This window comes from Pleurodeles waltl, chromosome 4_1 (genome assembly GCF_031143425.1).
Source record: "Pleurodeles waltl isolate 20211129_DDA chromosome 4_1, aPleWal1.hap1.20221129, whole genome shotgun sequence".
NCBI lineage: Eukaryota > Metazoa > Chordata > Amphibia > Caudata > Salamandridae > Pleurodeles > Pleurodeles waltl.
In genome coordinates, this window is record NC_090442.1 from 282,989,169 (window position 1) to 283,009,971 (window position 20,803).

Genomic DNA, 20,803 nt, shown 5'->3' on the forward strand with positions numbered 1-20,803 from the left:
AGAGCATTCTCTTCTGGGGGCCCTATATTTGAATGGCTGCCTAGAGGCTCCAGACCATACAGAATGAACCTATAATTTTATGATTTAAGGTATAAACTGGGTCAATTGTACTCCATAATTGACTGCCTACCTCACTATCCCACCTTTATGGGCAATTGCTTCCATGATGTGGGGACTCATTTCTTGAGAAAGATTATGTCAGGTCGAATTATGTAAAGTCAATACTTTTTCACCTGTTAATCCCTATAGGAAAACTATTATCACTTGTATTTCCTACCAGGTGTGTGAACAGAACACCTCCTGATTACAGCACTTCACTGTAATCTTTTAAAATCGAAGTCCTGAGGGGCCTGGTCAGAGGGGAATGGAGTAGATTACCTTTGCGACCGCTTCTATCCATCCACAAATCCCAGCTTTCATAGCCGCCTTTCAACTGTGGATTAGAAGTGACCATTAGTCACAGTGATCTCCACAGACCAGAGGACTGTCAGTTGTTCTTTCACGACCACCGAAAGGAACGATCCTGCTATAGACGCTTTCTTGGGAAAGTGTCAGCTCGCTCGCGTTTCACCCTCAAATCCTGCAAAGCCCAGGGCTTGCGACCCCACATTTTGGTCCTCCTACCTCACAGTGGTTCCAAAGCGAGCCGAAAAATCCACAGAGCAGAGCGGGCTGCAGCGACACCTCAGGCGGTGCGGGGATTGAAGTAGGCCCATGCCTCATGACGGGCAGGTCCCATAGATCTTCCCTATGTGTCTGCTGCTTGGGGAGGGCCCAATGCTGCAGTAGGAAAACCAAAACCATCTGCGGAATGGTCAATGACAGGCCCTGCGCTGCTTGCAGTGATGATCTGAGTGAAGCTCCACCAACAGTGGAGCTTCCCAGTGGAACAGGTGACACTGGAGGTGGTGTTGCCTTCAATACATCAGATCATCTGCAGGCCCAGACCTTACCAGGTACAAGCTTTCTGCCACCACTAATACCCTGTGGCATGCTACTCACCCTGGGAGAGCCTGCAGGGGCCATGGGAGCTGAAGGGATCTTTGTATCGGCTGTCTGGTGCCCCAGTACTGTCCAGCGGCTTCCCCTGGGCTACACAGGCTGGGCCTATCCATCACCCTTTCTGGTGGGCATTAACTGGGCGGGGTTTGAGTTGCTCCTGAAGCCCCACCAGTGCAGGGCCCCACAGCGGCAGCTGGACTCTGATCCCCACCTTTGGGCTGCTCACCACACAACCCACAGGGACTGTTTTTGTTGTAGCAGCCTCTTCAGGCTTCTACGAGCACCCTGCCCACACGCCATCCTGCCAGTGACAAAAAGAAATTACTCAGAGGGTTGGTCTCTGACTTCGGTCAACCAGGAAGCAGAGATCCACGCTAAACAATCACAACCCAATGACACCAACAATAGCTGCCAGCAAATCCCACAGAGATGCCACCATTAAGGGGCTTTTAGCTCTCAAATCCAAGATGGACAACCCCCTAAAATGCCACAGGAGCAACAGATATGCCAAGCAATAGACTGCTCTCTCCTCCTCAGGGCCTCTCAATCACTGAAGACTATCTACAGCAGTTTCTGCAGGACCTCCAGATCAGATACAAAAGGCTAGCTATTGAACCTACAGACTGACATTATGTACATTGGCACATGCATGTCTGATCTTGAAAGCATGGTGGATGTGCGCTCGGAAGAACTCCATGCAGGCGTCACAATATTTGAATGAGGTCTCCTGCATGGCGCAGAAGGTAATGATATTTCAGGCTATATTTAGAGAATGCTCCACCATATTCAAAATTACCCAAATGACCCTCAGCTGTGACTAGACTGCACAGACAAGCACTTAAGCTGGAATGCCAAATGGAAATGCAACAACTGCCTACTCTCGTGATGCCAAATAGGCATTGGCTAAAGCCCATTGGCCTTTAATGGAAGGAGTCCTGCAGTTCATTGGGCGTGCCACATTCTTCTGAACTGGATTATGGTGAGTTATCGCCCCTCCCCCGCCCCACGGCTAGGATTCGAGTCAATGGCACCACGCCCACTGCAATCAACATAGAATGAGACACTAGACAGGGGTGCCCGACCTTACACCAATATTTGGCCTCACACTTGAACCATTTGCCAATGAAATTGGGCAGAAAAAAGAGACAGCGGGAGCCCTATTGGGAATGAGAGGTTTAAACTTACAATGTTTGCTAACAACACTATACTATCACCAAATAATCTCTTGATCTCCGTGCCACATGTTATGTAAGATCTTCAAAGTTTCCAATCTGTTTCTAATTTTAAGATTAACCTTAGAAACTCAGAGGAGCTATTGCTATATCCCAAGCCTCAGCAGGAGCAGGCTCTGAGCAAGCTGATTTCCATCCTGTGGTCTAGTGATTCTTGACTTACTTGGGAGTCACTCTACTGCGAACAAATTTGCTAACAGTAACCTTGGACTGCACTAACAGGCTCACTGCTCTGAGAAGAGACTTCCAGAAATGGCACAGTAGACATCATAGTTGGGGTGCTTTGCGGTGTCAAAATGAGGTCCTCACCCCAGATCCTCTACTTGTTGCAGACTATCACTCTCCCCCCTACGATGAATAAACAGCTGCAGACCCTGATAAATGTAGGCAAAATAAAGTGGTTAGAAACCAGCGTTCTGAGCAATCTGCATGGCTGAGACAAGGCACAAAAGACAAATATGTATTAAACGTGTCATGGATCGTATGTGATCTAAAAGGCTGTTTCGATAGTCTACTGTTATGATTTTCACATAACACCAGCCAGAGAAATTGATAATTTAAAAAAACAACAAAGATTTCAGAAGCGTGGGAGGGAGAAGCAGGAGAGAGGAGGCCAGAACAGGAGAGAGCGGGCTAGATCGAGAATCACGTGGCAAAAATGATGACAATCTCAAACAGAATGACGTGTTACTAAACGATTTGCAAAGAATTTGGATTCACCAAATAAAGTGGTTAGGCACTTTTAGAAGTGAATTTATTGTAGGGCCCTATAGAAGAAAGTATTTGTAATCTAGTTTGGACATAGAGATTACTGAATATAGATAGATACGTTTCCCCTCACATTTAACTTTTGGAGTACACTTCACGACATGAAGCATAAATTGTGTCTCTGTCAGCAGTGGACAGTGGAACCTTCTGTATTAGGCTTGAGTCGTAGAACTGCCCCTTTGTTTATAAACACTGCGTGTCTTTGCTATAAGTGGACAAGTAGCATGCGCACTGTCTAGAAGAAACATTATAGATGGTAGGGTTAGACCACATTTCGTTCATCATATTCATATTTTTTGTCATAGCTTAAAATATACCTATGAAAAAGCAGTATGGAAGTTCTGAACCAGAGCCCCTGGCACAGATCCGGAAGATCAAAGGTCTTACCTTTCTTGAAGGCCCACAGGCTTCATCTTGAAAGGGGAGGGGCAGGCAGGCAGAGGAGGTCTGATCTCGTGAGAGTCTTGGCACAGAGGATCCACGTTGACATTCACAGACTTAGGAATACGCTCTGGTTGGACCATACTGCACGCACGCTTCCCCTCAAAGTGCGCGGTGTGCACAGGGATGGGTGACAAGTGGATCTCCTGATTTTTCTCCTTGTACTGTCTAAGCGAAAACTGAATTTTTTCTTTTAGCCTGTATAGAACCTACAGGAACGGAAAGCAAAGAATATTAATGCCTCGCCCGCCCACTGTCTAAACACAGCAAAACAAACACGAAAAAGCAGAGCCACTGAAGGAAATCATGCAGAAAGCAAACCACTTCTGTTCACATGAACCCTTCAAAAACTGTGTGAGGAGTTCTCCTCTCCACAAACGACTGAATTCGACATTCAAAACACTCAATGGAGCAATCATTGCATCCTTTTGGCTGCGCTACCAAATAGCTTAATTGTGTAAATTATTAGGCGACAGATGAAGCAAAACAATACAATGTGTGGCATGAATGGGTTTGCTAAACAAAAGAAACCGAGTGAAAGTGACAAATAGAACAGTACCTCCTACTGCAAATAACGTCTGATATTTTTTATCTTCAACAATATGAAACAACTGTTTGCATTGTTTGAAAATATGTGTTTCTGTCTTTTACGACAGTCGAGAAAGATGCAAAACTAACTGGCATCATGCAAGGAGGATCAACACGTCTTTTAATAACTTCTACCAGCAGTTGATGACTCGTGAATAGTCGTCATTTCTTTTGACTTACTGTACTTATATCAAAGGCAGTTGACATGAAATGTTTTACTTGTTAACAAAAACACTTGAAGCATGTTTAGTCTGTTCACCGCTATTAATTAATGTTGATAGGATTGTGCATGGTAGTGCACAAATAGGTGCAATGTGAAAAGTTCACCGATCTGCAGGGTCCAAATTGGCTCGTGCACCTGCAAGGAGTGCTCGTTTATGAAAAGCATGAATGTTGATTTAGCATTTTAGGATCAAATTGAAGATTTCAGGTGTGCGATCTGTGTAGCATAGACGCACAATTAGGACATGAGTAAGTAGAGCCTTATGAACATTTAATAGAAATAGAATATCTACGCTGTTAAATATTTCCTTACATTCAGAAGTATTAAACACAGCAACGCACATGGATGTCGCAAATCCTATTGGTATTCCCTCCTCTGAAGGTCATTAAGAGGTAAAGGTCACTTTCAAGGGAGCTGCTCACCGACAGCTTATGAGAGAGCATAGCTGTGATCTCTTTTACCTTGAGGTATCCAGCCTGTCTGCAGAAAGGAAATGGGGCTGTGGCAGGGCACGGCATGCCGGTTTAAGATATAAGGAAATGTTAGTCACTTGTTGGCCGATGTCAAGAATTGCTACTGGCTATCACAATCTGCACGAAGTCAGGTTTGCAGGGAAACTTCAGGATGCCTTGGTAACAAGACGTCTGTGCTGGCGCTCAGGCAGGCGTTCTAGCTACCGTAAAGCCCATGCTTGAATCACACACGAAGAATAGCTTTCTCAGTCTGGCCGCACCAATGGCAGAGTTGTTACAGGGCTCACAAAAGGGGCATCTCCATCTAAAGGGGGGACTGACAGAGATCCAGTTAATCAAGGGGCCTGAGTAGTCATGCCCAGCTCAACGAGGTTTATGAGCCAGGTTTAACTCACGACTGTATGATGTTTACCTGCAGCTTCCCTATTTAGCCTCAGAAGATGCCCTGGACCCCACCAACACAAGAAGGACAGTGACATCTAGCTAAAACTAAACCCATAGACATAGATATGACTGCAAAAGACCTGTTTCACAAGGCACACCAAAGTATGTGTTTAGATTAAAGAATATTACCAGGCTCCATGGTAACTGGAGAACAAATTGCTTCTAATGAGAATCACGGGATGGGTCAATAGACTGGAAAACTCAGAGAGAGGCACCGAGTCATTGCCAAGGAAAATACTGATTATTGCACTCTGCTTTATTAGTCACTAGGTAACATCCTGACTGCCTCAAAGTGCAAGTCACTAACAGCCTCTGGTAAAAGATATATTTGTTCACCTCCGCGCAGGCAAGTGCATCAGCTCAATGGCGACTGGCTTCTTAGAAATATCTCAAATCGTCTTTCAGTGGAAAACCCCATTAGATTGGCCTTACCACATGGTCGGTCACATTAATCTCGTCAAAACCTTTGTCCAGTTCAAGCACAGTTATGACACTGACCGCTTGCAAGGACATGTTCCTTATATTTACAAATATTTATAGGCATAGGGGATCTATTCACTCCTGGTCTTAGTGGGTCTGATTTTAAAAAATTTAAATCGACAATCAAGTGTACACCTAGGTTTGGGGTGCACTTGACCATGTTTAGGAGTCTCAGAAAGCTGAAGGGGTTCTCCTGGAAAGCTGCAACAGGTTCACTATTCCAGGAGTTTTCACAGTGTACGCACTTATGCGTGCAAAAGTGCATACAGTGTGACATACGCATGTGCAACTCCCCATAGGAAGAAAACCTTTTCCTTACTCTCACACAAATGTTTGGGGTGTTTCCTCCACAACCCCACCGATGACACAAATGCGTTCCTGCCTTTGACAACAGTAAATCGTGTTAAGTTTGGGAAGGTGCCTTACAGAAGTTTGTGATTAGCCACAAATTCAAGGTTTGTGGGCATTCACCTTTGTTCAAGGCATTACCACCCTGGAGTGCCCATTTCCCAATTTAGAATCTGGCTTATTCCTACGTGGGATTACTCCAAAATGGTATGACATTACATATGACATTACGTGTGAGTAAACTGTTTTTCAAAGTAAATTTCAATTTTGTGAATTTCAAATGTAAATTTGCACTCGTGAATTATTTGGTCTGTGTTCATAAGTTGATCTTAGGCACACGAGTACTTTATGAATCTCGCAGAATATTCTTTTCAGATATGCAGAAAATTTCAATAAGGCTGTCAGTGGTAGGAAAGGGTGGCATGCAAAGATTCTGGAATTTCAAGAGACTAGAGCTACTTGAATGGTTCTCTGATCATTTCAATAAGGCGGTCTCCTGAATGTTCGGAGGTAATAGCCATTTTGTTGTATTATCCACACTGTAGGTAAGAAGTTTATTCTCATTGGACTATTGTGGACTATGGTGATGGTAGCCTTTGCACTTGAATTTTGGCCCAAGTTTCGTGAAAAAGATGTGACCATGGGTGGAACAGGTGGTGGAGACAGTCGGGATAAAGCATGTTCTCCCCTTACAAAAATAAAGGCCTATGCAAAGATGTACTGAATATATGTAGTTCCCATTTCAATCTATGTCTGGTGGTGTGGAGGGGAGAGCGCTCACAACGTTAGTGAGCGTACAATGCCAAACTGAGGAGTCAGTGATGAAGGTGGACTATAGCACAAAGACTGTTGGTTGGAAGAATAATAAATGGGTTTCAGGAGTGATTAGTATGGTGGGGGAGCCAGATTTAGGTTTATCTGCCCAGTGCTTAGGAAAGGCAGCTTTTCCGTATTCACTTCTCGGAAGGTGGGTGGCCTTAAGAATAGGTACATCGCACATAAAATAGGTTTGACAGTGTGTTGAAGAGAACGTTGAAGGAAACTCTGGGAATCATAGGACCTTTATACTGCCTTTGGGGAGGATCCTCGTGCAGGCAGTAAGGGCACTTAGAGGATGGACACTCCTTATGTGTATTCTGGTATGGTAATTACTCAAGAAGCAAATTTCAGATTGTTTACACCTCCATTTTCTCTCACCCTCCTTGCCTAGTATGGAACATTATTTATTAATTTATTTATTTACGTCATGGATGTGTAAAGTGTGTCACATAGTTGCTCACATCTCAGAGTGCTTTGGGTGGGATGGCGAAGAGGCTGCAGTCATTTGAGTGGTACTACCTGAGGATGAGACTGGAAGCTGATGAAATCTAGTATGACAGCAATTCTACAAGCGCCTGCTATAGCTCAAGATGTGCACTGGCCTTAAGATGATTAGTAGAGCCGCCTGGTCTTAAATATCTGATCAAATTGCAGTGCAAGGGATGGCTCAAAAGGTGCAGGACTGAAATGAAGTTATAACCAAAGTCTCAGTGCAGTAGGTAAACCTTCAGGACAATGGATGATCTTAGGCTCCTGGCAGGATGCTACAGCTGGTAGATACTAGAGATGCATCCTGGTGCACAGAGTAGAAGCACTCTGTGTATAAGGCACAGTGCTTTGAACCAGGACCTTTCGTTTATGGATTCTCATGTGGTGGCTTAAGGTTAGAGGAGATATACTTGTGCTGTTTAAGGTTCAATATGAGGTTCATTTTGGTTGAAGTTTAGTCAGACACTTTTTTAAAATCTGGCACAGATGGCGTTGCCAGCGGTGAGGAGACAATCATGAGAATCATAGTGATTTTGGAAGAAGCTTCAGCAGCTGGAAGATTCTATGCAATTAGCAGAAGAGTGCATATTTATTTACAAGATTGACTTGAGAAGTTATATAGAGGTCTCTGTTAAGCAATCCTCGTATGCTTTATATCTTCTGCACAGGTGCATCAGCTATGATAATATAAAGTAGACCACCCCATCTTCATTCTTTACATACTTCATTTGGACATCAATTTACTGTGAAGTATCCTCAATACAAAAGGCTTTTATTACATTAAATACCAGTAATAATCCTATAATGTAGTATGATGTAAGGACAAGTAAATTCTACTCAACGGTACATAGTGTGCACTGGCTTTCACTTCAAACGGATTGATAGGAGTAAAATAAACAATAAAAATTATGAGATGAGTTGGGCACCTACATGTGCAGTCTACCTACAGCCATCACAAGATGGCAAAATAGTAACATTACAGCTCTTCAAGAAGAATATACATGTGGAAATAAATAAACACATTAACCCCTTCGCTGCCAGGCCTTTCCCCCTCAGGTGCCAGGCCTTTTTTTGGCTATTTGGGGCAGTTTGCGCTTAGGCCCTCATCCCTTTTGTCCACATAAGCTACCCATGCCAAATTTGCATCCTTTTTTCCAACATCCTAGGGATTATAGAGGTACCCAGAGTTTGTGAGTTCCCCTAGAGGAGACCAAGAAATTAGCCAAAATACAGCAAAAACTTCATAAAAAAAAAAAAAAAATGGGAAAAAGGGCTGCAGAAGAAGGCTAGTGTTTTTCCATGAAAATGGCATCAACACAGCGTTTGCATTGCTAAAATCACCATATTCCCAGGTTTCAGGAACAGTCAGACTTGAATCAGAAAACTACATTTTTCAACACAATTTTGGCATTTTACTGGGACATACCCTATTTTTACTATTTTTTTTGCTTTCATCCTCCTTCCAGTTAGTGACAGAAATGAGTATGAAACCAATGCTGAATCCCGGAAAGCTAAATATTTCCGAAAAGTAGACAAAATTCTGAATTCGGCAAGGGGTAATTTGTGTAGATCCTACAAGGTTTTCCTACAGAAAATAACAGCTGCAATAAAAACTATATTGCAATTGAGGTGAAAAAAAGCAATTTTTCTCCACGTTTTACTCTAACTTTTTCCTTCGATGTCAGATTTTCAAAAGTAATTTGCCGTTAGGTCTGCTGGACTCTTCTGGTTGCGGGGATATATTGGGCTTGTAGGTTCATCAAGAACCCTAGGTACCCAGAGCCAATAAAGGAGCTGCACCTTGCAATGGGTTTTGATTGGAGACCTAGTATACAGCAATACATTTGGTGAAATATAAAGAGTGAAAAATAGGTATCAAGGAAACCTTTGTATTTACGAAATGGGCACAAGATAAGGAGCTGAGAAGCAGTGGTTATTTGCACATCTCTGAATTCCGGGTGCGCATCCTAGCATGTGAGTTACAGGGCATTTCTCAAATAGACGCCAAGATGCAGTAACACTTGTTCTTCTATTCTGTGTTCCACCACGTCTCCCAATAAAAATGGTACCTCACTTGCGTGGGTAGGACTAATGCCCGCGACAGGAAACACAACATGGACACATCACATTTTTACATTGAAAACTGATGTTTTTTTGGGAAAGTGCCTTGCTGTGGGTTTTGATCTCAAGCTCAGCCGGCACCTAGGGAAACCTACCAAACCTGTGCATTTTTTAAAACTGGACAACCAGGGGAATCCAAGCTGGTGTGAATTGTGGGGCTCTCACCAGGTTCTGTTACCCAGAATCCTTTGCAAACCTCAAAATTTGGCAACAAAAACACTTTTTCGTCAAATTTCGGAGACAGAAAGTTCTGGAATCTGAGAGGAGCCACAAATTTGCTTCCACCCACCATTTCCCCAAGTCTCCCAATAAAAATGGTGCCTCACTGGTTTGGGTAGGCCTAGCGCCCGCAATAGGAAATGTCCCACAACACAACGTAAACACATCGCATTTTCCCAAAGAAAACAGACCTGTTTTTCGCAAAGTGCCTAGCAATGGATTTTGGCCTCTAGCTCAGCCGGCACTAAGGAAAACCTACCAAACCTGTGCATTTTTTTAAACTGGACACCTAGGGGAATCAGAGATGGGGTGATATGTGGGACTCTCACCAGGTTCTGTTTCCCAGAATCCTTTGTAAACCTCAAAATATGGCAAAGAAAACTTATTCCACACATTTCGGTGACAGAAAGTTCTGGAATCTGAGAGGAGCCACAAATGGAAATGCCCCAAAACACTAAGTGGACACATCAAAATTATAAAATACAAAACTTACCTGTTTTTTTTGGAGGGGGGGCACCTGCGTTTTTGGTCCTGGGCTCAGCAGCCATATAGGGAAACCTACCAAACCAAGACATTTCTGAGAACTAGACACCCAAAGGAGTTCAGGGAGGTGTGACTTGCCTGGATCCCCCAGTGTTTTCTTACTTAACTTCAGAGTGCTAGGTGTAATGTATTTGTACCAACACACACAGTAACTTAATGAAAACAATACAAAATTACACAACACCAGTTTAGAAAAATAGGAAATATTTATCTAAACAAAACAAGACCAAAACAACAAAAATCCGACATACACAATTCAAGTTATGAATTTTTAAAGATTAAACTAAAAAAATAGCGCTTAGAAACACAAAATGCTTCGATGAGGTGTTAACACGGCGTCGTGATGGAGTCGTTCCCAACAAGCCGACACCAGCGGCGCTGGACACGAAGTCGCGTAGATCCCCAAGTACAGTACCTTTGGTGAAGAGTAAAAACAAATCGATGAGCAAAGTCGAGGATCGCGGCGTCTGTGCGAAACATTGAATCCACGCACTTTGAGTGGCATCGGTCACGATGTGGTGCGGCGTCTTCCACGGAGTCGCGGACTGCATCGGAGCTGCTGCGGCATCGAGCCTGCGAAGGTCGTCGCGTTCCAGCGAAGATCACGGAGTCGGTTGCAGGCGGTGTCACCGGATTCAACAGCGGCGGCGGTCCAAAGTCGTCCGAAGTCGATTTCCTTGGATTTCCACCAGCTTTCCTTTCAAGGGCCCAGGGACTGGATAGGGCACCACATGTCAGAGCAGGAGTCTCTCCAGAGACTCCAGGTGCTGGAAGAGAGAAGTCTTTGCTGTCCCTGTGACTTCAAACAACAAGAGGCACTACTCCCCTCCCTCCTAGCACAGATGACTCATCAGGAAATGCAGACTACACCCCAGCTCCCTTTGTGTCACTGTCCAGTGTGAGGTGCAACCAGCCCAACTGTCAAACTGACCCAGACAGGGAATCCACAAACAGGCAGAGTCACAGAAATGGTATAAGCAAGAAAATGTTCACTTTCTAAAAGTGGCATTTTCAAACACACAATCTTAAAATCAACTTTACCAAAAGATGTATTTTTAAATTGTGAGCTTAGAGACCGCAAACTCCACATGTCCCTTCGCTCCCAAAAGGAATCTACACTTTAATCAGATTTAAAGGTAGCCCCCATGTTAACCTATGAGAGGGACAGGCCTTGCAACAGTGAAAAATGAATTTAGCAATATTTCACTGTCAGGACATATAAAATATAAAATAAATATTACTATATGTCCCACCATACATTGCACCCTGCCCTTGGGGCTACCTAGGACCTACTTTAGGGGTGCCGTACATGTAAGAAAAGGGAAGGTTTAGGCCTGGCAAGTGGGTGCACTTGCCAAGTCGAATTTACAGTTAAAACTGCACACACAGACACTGCAGTGGCAGGTCTGATACATGATTACAGTGCTACTTATGTGGGTGGCACAATCAGTGCTGCAGGCCCACTAGCAGCATTTGATTTACAGGCCCTGGGCACCTCTAGTGCACTGTACTAGGGACTTAGTAATAAATCAAATATGCCAATCACGGATAAACCAATTACATACACATTTTGTAAATGAGCACATGCACTTTAGCACTGGTTAGCAGTGGTAAAACAGTAAAATCAGAGTCCAGCACACATCATCAACCTGGGGAACAGAGGCAAAAAGTTAAGGGAGACCACGCCAAGGATGAAAAGTCTAACACGTGTCCCCCCCAGCTGAAAGTGGGGAGCAACTATCCAACCTCATGGGAGTTCTCATCACTAAGGCAGAAGAACCTGGACAGACCATCAGCATTGGCGTGTTCTGTACCAGGACAGTGTTCCACCGTAAAGTCCATCCCCTGTAGGGAAATGGACCACCTCAACAGTTTTGGATTCTCACCCCCTCATCTGCATTAACCATCTGAGGGGCCTGTGGTCGGTCTGAACTTGGAAGTGAGTCCCAAAGAAGTAGGGTCTTAGCTTCTTCAGTGCCCAGACCACAGCAAACGCTTCACGTTCTATGGCACTCCACCTATGAGAATTCTCAGCAAACCGCAAATTTAGCTAAAACAAAAAATCACATTTCCCCCACATTTCTGTGTGGGATTACCGCACTGGCACAAATTTCCTACCACCCAATGCTCCCTTCAGTCTCCTGATAAAAATGATACCTCACTTGTGTAGGTGGGCCAAGTGCCTGTGACAGGGAAGAGCCAAAAACATGTCTAAAATGAGGGGGAACCAAAGGGGGTCCAAAAGAGCAGTTTGAAAAAAAACTATTTTAGGCTGATAAGTGGGCCAGAATTTTTATTGGTACAGATACGACAATGCTGGGTGGTAAGAATTTTGTGGATTCCTGCAAATTACAGAAGGTTCCATCACAAAAATATATATAGGCCGATCTGTGCCCAAGGGGGCAGAAAAGACCAAAAAAAATTTGCCCCCCAGAGGAGTGACCCTTGCCTAAGGGGTTGCTCCCCTTTAGAGAAACTGTCAAAAAGAAATCCCTAGTGTCTAGTGGTTTCTGCCCCCTTGGGGGGCAGATCGGCCTAATAAAAATAGTGAAGATCAATGCAGCACCTGCGACACAACGTCTGTAACTTCATCCCTCATGCCCAGGATTTCCATGCATTGTTGTTGGATGTCAAAAGATCCTGCATCACAGTGAGGAACAAGACTGCACCCCGTAAATCAACGCAAAGCCCCTTGCAACATGGAAAGAAACAACACATTGTCTGTGCAACGGAAAATCTGATGCACACCTTATTTTTTCACGCATCTCCTCCTCCGCGGTCTCTGTGCATGATAATTTTGATGCAAACCAGGTACGTTGTGCAAACAAGAGACAATTGTTGGTATTTAAGACTCTTTTTCATCTTGCAAAAGTGATATTTCAACTTGTGCTTATTGAATCTTTATCATTTTGACCTTAATTTAACTAGATAAATAAAATATATTTTTCTAAACCTGTGTGGTGTATTTTTGTGGTGTTTTTACTGTGTTATTGCATGGTTTATTGCACAAGTACTTTACAATGCCTTCTAAGTTAAGGCTGACTACTCAGTGCCAAGCTACCAGAGGGTGGACACGGGATAATTTGGATTGTGTGTGATTTAACCTGACTAGGATTGTGGTCCCTACTTGGTCAAAGGTGTATAACTCTGCCAACTAGAGACCCCATTTCTAACACCCTGCCTGTTAGAAATGGGGTCTTTGGTTGACAGTCAGGTTACCCCCTGTTCAAGCAAGGACCCTCACTCTAGTCAGGGTAAAAGAGAATCACCCTCAGCTAACCCCTGCTTAACCCCTTGGTAGCTTGGCAGAGCAGTAGGCCTAACTTCAGAGTGCTAGGTGTAAAGTATTTGTACCAACACACACAGTAACTTAATGAAAACACTACAAAATTACACAACACCAGTTTAGAAAAATAGGAAATATTTATCTAAACAAAACAAGACTAAAACAACAAATATCCGACATACACAAGTCAAGTTATGAATTTTTTAAGATTAAACTAAAAAAATAGCGCTTAGAAACACAAAATGCTTCGATGAGGTGTTAACAAGGCGTCGTGATGGAGTCGTTCCCAACAAGCCGACACCAGCGGCGCTGGACACGAAGTCGCGTAGACCCTCAAGTACAGTACCTTTGGTGAAGAGTGAAAACAAGTCGATGAGCAAAGTCGAGGATCGGGGGTCTGTGCGAAACATTGAATCCGCGCACTTTGAGCGGCATCGGTCACGATGTGGTGCGGCGTCTTCCACGGAGTCGCGGACTGCATCGGGGCTGCAGCGGCATCGGGCCTGCGAAGGTCGACGCGTTCCAGCGAAGATCACGGAGTCGGTTGCAGGCGGTGTCACCGGATTCAACAGCGGCGGCGGTCCAAAGTCGTCCAAAGTCGATTTCCTTGGATTTCCACCAGCTTTCCTTTCAAGGGCCCAGGGACTGGATAGGGCACCACATGTCAGAGCAGGAGTCTCTCCAGAGACTCCAGGTGCTGGAAGAGAGAAGTCTTTGCTGTCCCTGTGACTTCAAACAACAAGAGGCACTACTCCCCTCCCTCCTAGCACAGATGACTCATCAGGAAATGCAGACTACACCCCAGCTCCCTTTGTGTCACTGTCCAGTGTGAGGTGCAAGCAGCCCAACTGTCAAACTGACCCAGACAGGGAATCCACAAACAGGCAGAGTCACAGAAATGGTATAAGCAAGAAAATGCTCATTTTCTAAAAGTGGCATTTTCAAACACACAATCTTAAAATCAACTTTACTAAAAGATGTATTTTTAAATTGTGAGCTTAGAGACCGCAAACTCCACATGTCCCTTCGCTCCCAAAAGGAATCTACACTTTAATCAGATTTAAAGGTAGCCCCCATGTTAACCTATGAGAGGGACAGGCCTTGCAACAGTGAAAAACGAATTTAGCAATATTTCACTGTCAGGACATATAAAATATAAAATAAATATTACTATATGTCCCACCTTAACCATACATTGCACCCTGCCCTTGGGGCTACCTAGGACCTACTTTAGGGGTGCCGTACATGTAAGAAAAGGGAAGGTTTAGGCCTGGCAAGTGGGTGCACTTGCCAAGTCGAATTTACAGTTAAAACTGCACACACAGACACTGCAGTGGCAGGTCTGATACATGATTACAGTGCTACTTATGTGGGTGGCACAATCAGTGCTGCAGGCCCACTAGCAGCATTTGATTTACAGGCTCTGGGCACCTCTAGTGCACTGTACTAGGGACTTAGTAATAAATCAAATATGCCAATCACGGATAAGCTAATTACATACACATTTTGTAAATGAGCACATGCACTTTAGCACTGGTTAGCAGTGGTAAAACAGTAAAATCAGAGTCCAGCACACATCATCAACCTGGGGAACAGAGGCAAAAAGTTAAGGGAGACCACGCCAAGGATGAAAAGTCTAACACGTGTCCCCCCCAGCTGAAAGTGGGGAGCAACTATCGAACCTCATGGGAGTTCTCATCACTAAGGCAGAAGAACCTGGACATACCATCAGCATTGGCGTGTTCTGTACCAGGACAGTGTTCCACCGTAAAGTCCCTCCCCTGTAGGGAAATGGACCACCTCAACAGTTTTGGATTCTCACCCCCTCATCTGCATTAACCATCTGAGGGGCCTGTGGTCAGTCTGAACTCGGAAGTGAGTCCCAAACAAGTAGGGTCTTAGCTTCTTCAGTGCCCAGACCACAGCAAACGCTTCACGTTCTATGGCACTCCACCTACGTTCCCTGGGTAGTAACCTCCAGCTAATGAAGGCTACGGGTTGATCTAGGCCCTCTTCATTAAGCTGTGAGAGTACTGCTCCAATACCATGCTCTGAGGCGTCTGTTTGCACAGCAAACTCCTTGGAGTAGTCAGGTGCTTTCAGCACAGGTGCTGTGCACATGGCAGCCCTCAGGGCATCAAAAGCGTTCTGGCAAGCCTCTGTCCACATCACTTTCCTGGGTTGCTTCTTAGAAGTCAACTCAGTTAAGGGGGTAACAATGGTACCATATCCCTTAACAAACCTCCTGTAGTATCCTGTGAGACCTAAAAAGGCTCTCACTTCAGTCTGGGTCTTGGGAGGCTCCCAAGCCAGAATCGTGTCAATCTTAGGCTGTAGGGGTGCCACCTGGCCACTCCCCATCTGGTGTCCTAAGTACACCACAGAACCCCGCCCTATTTGGCACATGCTCACCTTAATAGTGAGGCCTGCCTTCTGCAGGGCTTCTAACACTCTACAGAGGTGTTGCAGGTGTTCCTCCCATGTGGAACTAAACACAGCAATGTCATCCAGGTAGGCGGCACTGAACTCATCCAGTCCTGCCAACACCTGGTTGACCAACCTCTGAAAGGTGGCAGGGGCATTCTTCATCCCAAATGGCATCACTTTAAATTGGAAGTGGTCATCTGGTGTAGAGAATGTTGACCTCTCCTTGGCCGCCTCAGTTAAAGCAATCTGCCAGTACCCAAATGTTACATCAAACGTACTGAGGTACTTGGCAGTGCCTAACCGGTCAATGAGCTCATCAGCTCGGGGGATGGGGTGCGCGTTAGTCTTGCTGACCGCATTGAGTCCTTAGTAGTCCACACAGAACCGGAGTTCTGGAGTGGCACCAGGTGCAGCAGTCTTTGGGACCAATACCACTGGGCTGGCCCAAGGACTGCTGGAGTGCTCAATAACCCCTAGGGTAAGCATTTTGGATACCTCATCCTTAATGCATGCCCTGACCCTGTCAGTCACCCTGTAAACCTTCTGTTTAATGGGTGTACTGTCCCCAGTGTCCACATCATGTGTGCACAAGTGTGTGACTCCTGGGATCAGGGAAAACAGTGAGGAAAACTGTCCCAACACGTGGCGACAGTCACCTTGCTGCTCCTCAGTTAGGGAGGGGGAGAGGATCACTCCCTCCACTGACCCATCTTTTTCTCCTGCAGACAGGAGGTCAGGAAGAGGCTCACTGTCCTCTTCTACCCCATCATCTGTCGCAAGGAGCATGGACAGTTCAGTCCGCTCAAAGAGAGGGTTGAGGCGGTTGACATGCAGCACACTCAAAGGGTTGCTTGGAGACCGCAAGTCCACCAGGTAGGAGACTTCACTCTTGTGCTCCACCTCCTCAAGTGGCCCAGTCCACTTATCCTGGAGCGCCCTAGGCTCCACTGGTGCCATCACCCACACTTTTTGTCCAGGTTGAAACTCAACCAGAGTGGCATTCTGGTCATACCAGCGTTTCATGTCCTCCTGGCTTGCTTCCAGGTACTCCTGAGCGAGACTCCTGAAGCGGGCAGTCTGGTTTCTCAGAGCCAGCATGTAACTGAATACATCCTGGGGGGGGGTTTACTAGGAGCTATCTCCAAAGCTTCTTTAACCAGACTCAAAGGTCCTCTCACAGGGTGGCCATAAATCAGCTCAAAGGGACTAATCCCAAGTCCCTTTTGAGGCACCTCCCTGTAGGTGAACAAAAGTCATGGCAAGAGGATGTCCCACTTCCGCCTCAAGGACTCTGACAGGCCCATGATCATACCTTCAAGGTGCGGTTGAATCTCTCAACCAGACCATTACTTTGGAGGTGGTAAGGGGTGGTGAACTTGTAGGTTACCCCACACTCCTTCCACAGAGACTTAATATACGTGGATATGAAGTTGGCACCCCTATCAGATACCACTTCCTTGGGGAACCCCATGTGGGTAAAAAAAAAAACATCAAAGCACGACCCACCACAGGGGAAGTAATTGATCTCAATGGAATGGCTTCTGGGTACCGGGTGGCATGGTCCACCAAGACCAGGATAAACCAGTTGCCCAGGGCTGTCTTGGCATCCAGAGGCCCCACAATGTCAATGCCTACCCTCTCAAAGGGAGTACTGACAACAGGCAAAGGCTGGAGGGGAGCATTACATTTCCTCCCACTCTTGCCACTTGCCTGACAAGTCTGACAAGACCTGCAATGTGCATCTGAGTGCCTGCGCATTAGGGGCCAGTAAAAGTGGGTGACAAGCCTTTCAAAGGTCTTGTCCTGCCCCAAATGTCCAGCTATAGGCACATCATGAGACAACTCCAGTAGGAAGGTCCTGAAGCACTGGGGTACCACCAGCATACGGGCTGACCCAGGCTCAGGAACCTTAGGCTCGCTATACAGGAGGTCATCCTCCCAATATATCAGGTATGATCCTGGCTCCTTGCCAGCCAGCTGGTCTGCAGCCTGCTGCCGCAAACCCTCCAAAGTAGGGCATGTCTTCTGTGCTGCAAAGAATGCTTCCCTGGTGGGTCCCCCTTCCTGCTGCCACTGCAACAGCTCAGGGACCTCCCCTAGTTCAGCCACCTGTTCCCTTGTAGGCTCCGGGGCGTCACCCTCAGGCTCCGCCTCCTCCCGGACCGTGGGAACTTCTGGGGCCGGTTTCCCGTGCCCCCTGCCCTTCCTCTTCTTGGCGGGCCCCTGGGCCACTGTTTCAGGCTCCAGGGGCTCTTGATTACCCTGACGGGCTGCCATTGACCGGGTGGCTATGCATACCCACCCAGGCAGACCCAACATCTCCAAGTGAGACCTGTGTTCCACCTCCTTCCAAGGGGAGTCCTCCAGGTCATTGCCTAGCAAACAATCAACAGGCATGGTTGGACTCACAGCTTCCTTCAAGGAACCTGAGACCCCCCACCATTTAAAGGGAACCTGCGCCACTCTGCACAGGCGCTCTGAGTTGTCCACTGCAACTACTTGGTGAAGTACCCGGGGATCTATCTGCTCTTCAGACACCAGCTGACTCCTCACTGTAGTCACACTGGCTCCTGTGTCTCTCAGAGCCTCCACCCTCTTTCCATTAATGGTCACCCACTGCTGGTACCTCTTAGTGTTTTCAGGCACTAGGGTTCTCTGGACCATCTCACTGGCCCCTAGTGAGACAAGGGTCATCTCAGCTGGTTCACACCCACCTGAAACCAACTCCTCCCCAAGCGCTACACTGGCCAAACCCTGGGACGGCACACCAGTGGGTGACGGTGTACTTTTGGGGCATTTGGGGTCCCCCCTCACATGACCCACCTGGTCACATGCATAGCACTTATGTGGGGGACCACTTGCACTGGCTTCCCTTTGGAGAACCATGGCTTCTTTTCACTGGGGGGCTGGGAATCCTTACCTGGGAATCAGTTTGGGGCCCTTTAGAGAACTCCCCCTGTTTACCCTTATCCCCCCTTTCTTCTGAGAGGGACCCTGCCCAGCCTTGGCGTGGTCTCCCCCATACCTCTTCTGGACCCTGGTGCTCTCCCAGCGGTTCGCTTCCTGTGCAAGCTTCCTGGGGTCAGTCAGCTTGCTGTCAATCATGTGCTGGCGCAGCTCTGGAAAACATAAACTGTACAAGTGCTCCCAAGCAATCAGATTGTAAAGCCCCTCATACGTAGTTACCTTACTGCCCTTCACCCAACCATCCAGTGACCTGCAATAAGAATCAACACATTCCAACCATGTTTGGAATTCCTTCTTCTTGTAGGACCTAAACTTATCCTTGTACTGCTCAGGGGTAAGACCACACCTTGTAAGCAAGGCATCCTTCATGCTAGTGTAGGTGAGACTCTGAGCATCCCCGCCCCCCCCCCCCCCCCCAATGAGCTTCAGGAACCAGATTCATGTGGAGAGCAGACTCATACCCCTTGAACCAAAAGGATAGGTCATCCTCCCTCTTGTAATCTTTCACAAGGTTTTTAGGAATGTGCACCCTCCTCTCAGGCTGCACTGTAGGGTTGCTGCCACCATCTCTACTGGACTGGCTTCTATGATCCATCTCTCTCAAGCTAAGCTCATGAGCCATCGCTATCTTCCTCTCCTCAGGGGCTAGCCTTCTCAGCTCCAATTGGTACTCCCTTTCTGCCTGTCTGTCCTGTAACTTTTCAGGTGTCAGACCCTTAGGTGAGACACTGCTACCTGCCCTGGAGACCTTCTCCCTGGACATAACAGGCCCACCCACAATACCATTGTGTACTGAACACTCTTCCTCCTCCTCCTCATCTCCCTCATCCTCTGTGTGCCCTTCAGTGCTCTTGGCTGTCACCCAGGCCCTCAGCGCCTTTTGCAGCTCCTCCTTCCTGGATGAGCTCTTAATGGGACAGTCAAAACTTTTACAGAACTGCTTCAACTGAGCCTTGGTATAACTCTCCAATTTCTCAAGGTCAAAGTCGACTCCAACTGAGGCGACTCCAGCTTGGGACATGATGAAGATTCAAAAACAAGTGCAAAGTTCCAAAGGCAGGAAAACAAGTTCTCAAATGAAGTTCTAAAGAAAGTCAATCAAGGAATCAGTGGAAAAATTGAAGTAGAACAAAAACAGCCCCAAAGAAAAAAATTAAAGATCGCCAAACAAGTAGTATGTGGTCACATAGTGGTCTGCACTCAAAATAGTAGTGTACACTTAATCACTGTATGTCAATTACAAATACAAGTCCAAATCCCAACCGCTGATCACCAATGTTAGAAATGGGGTATTTGGGTGACAGTCAGGTTACCCCCTCTTCAAGCAAGCACCCTCACTCTAGTCAGGGTAAAAGAGAATCACCCTCAGCTAACCCCTGCTTACCCCCTTGGTAGCTTGGCAGAGCAGTAGGCTTAACTTCAGAGTGCTAGGTGTAAAGTATTTGTACCAACACACACAGGGCCTGATTACAACTTTGGAGGAGGTGTTAATCCGTCCCAAAAGTGACAGTAAAGTGACGGATATACCACCAGCCGTATTACGAGTCCATTATATCCTATGGAACTCGTAATACGGCTGGTGGTATATCCGTCACTTTACCGTCACTTTTGGGACGGATTAACACCTCCTCCAAAGTTGTAATCAGGCCCACAGTGTCTTAATGAAAACACTACAAAATGAAACAACACCAGTTTAGAAAAATAGGAAGTATTTATCTAAACATAACAAGACCAAAAAGACAAAAATCCGACATACACAAGTCAAGTTATGAATTTTTAAAGATTAAACAAAAAAATAACGCTTAGAAACACAAAGGGGGTGATTTTAACCTTGGCGGACGGCGGAGGCCGTCCGCCAAAGTACCGCCGTGAAATGACCGCACCGCGGTCAAAAGACCGCGGTGGCCATTTAAACATTTCCGCTGGGCCGGCG

General features: G+C 46.1%; 1 protein-coding gene across 2 annotated transcripts in view; it reads right to left on the reverse strand.

Moving 5' to 3' along the window:
• PTPRR (protein tyrosine phosphatase receptor type R) overlaps nucleotides 1-20,803 on the reverse strand; it is a 697,768-nt gene that overhangs the window by 252,192 nt on the left and 424,773 nt on the right. For both annotated transcript variants that reach the window (XM_069228339.1, XM_069228340.1), the window contains one exon: nucleotides 3,390-3,652. In XM_069228339.1, the coding sequence (XP_069084440.1) occupies nucleotides 3,390-3,652 (263 nt within the window). The remainder of the gene's footprint in view (nucleotides 1-3,389; nucleotides 3,653-20,803) is intronic.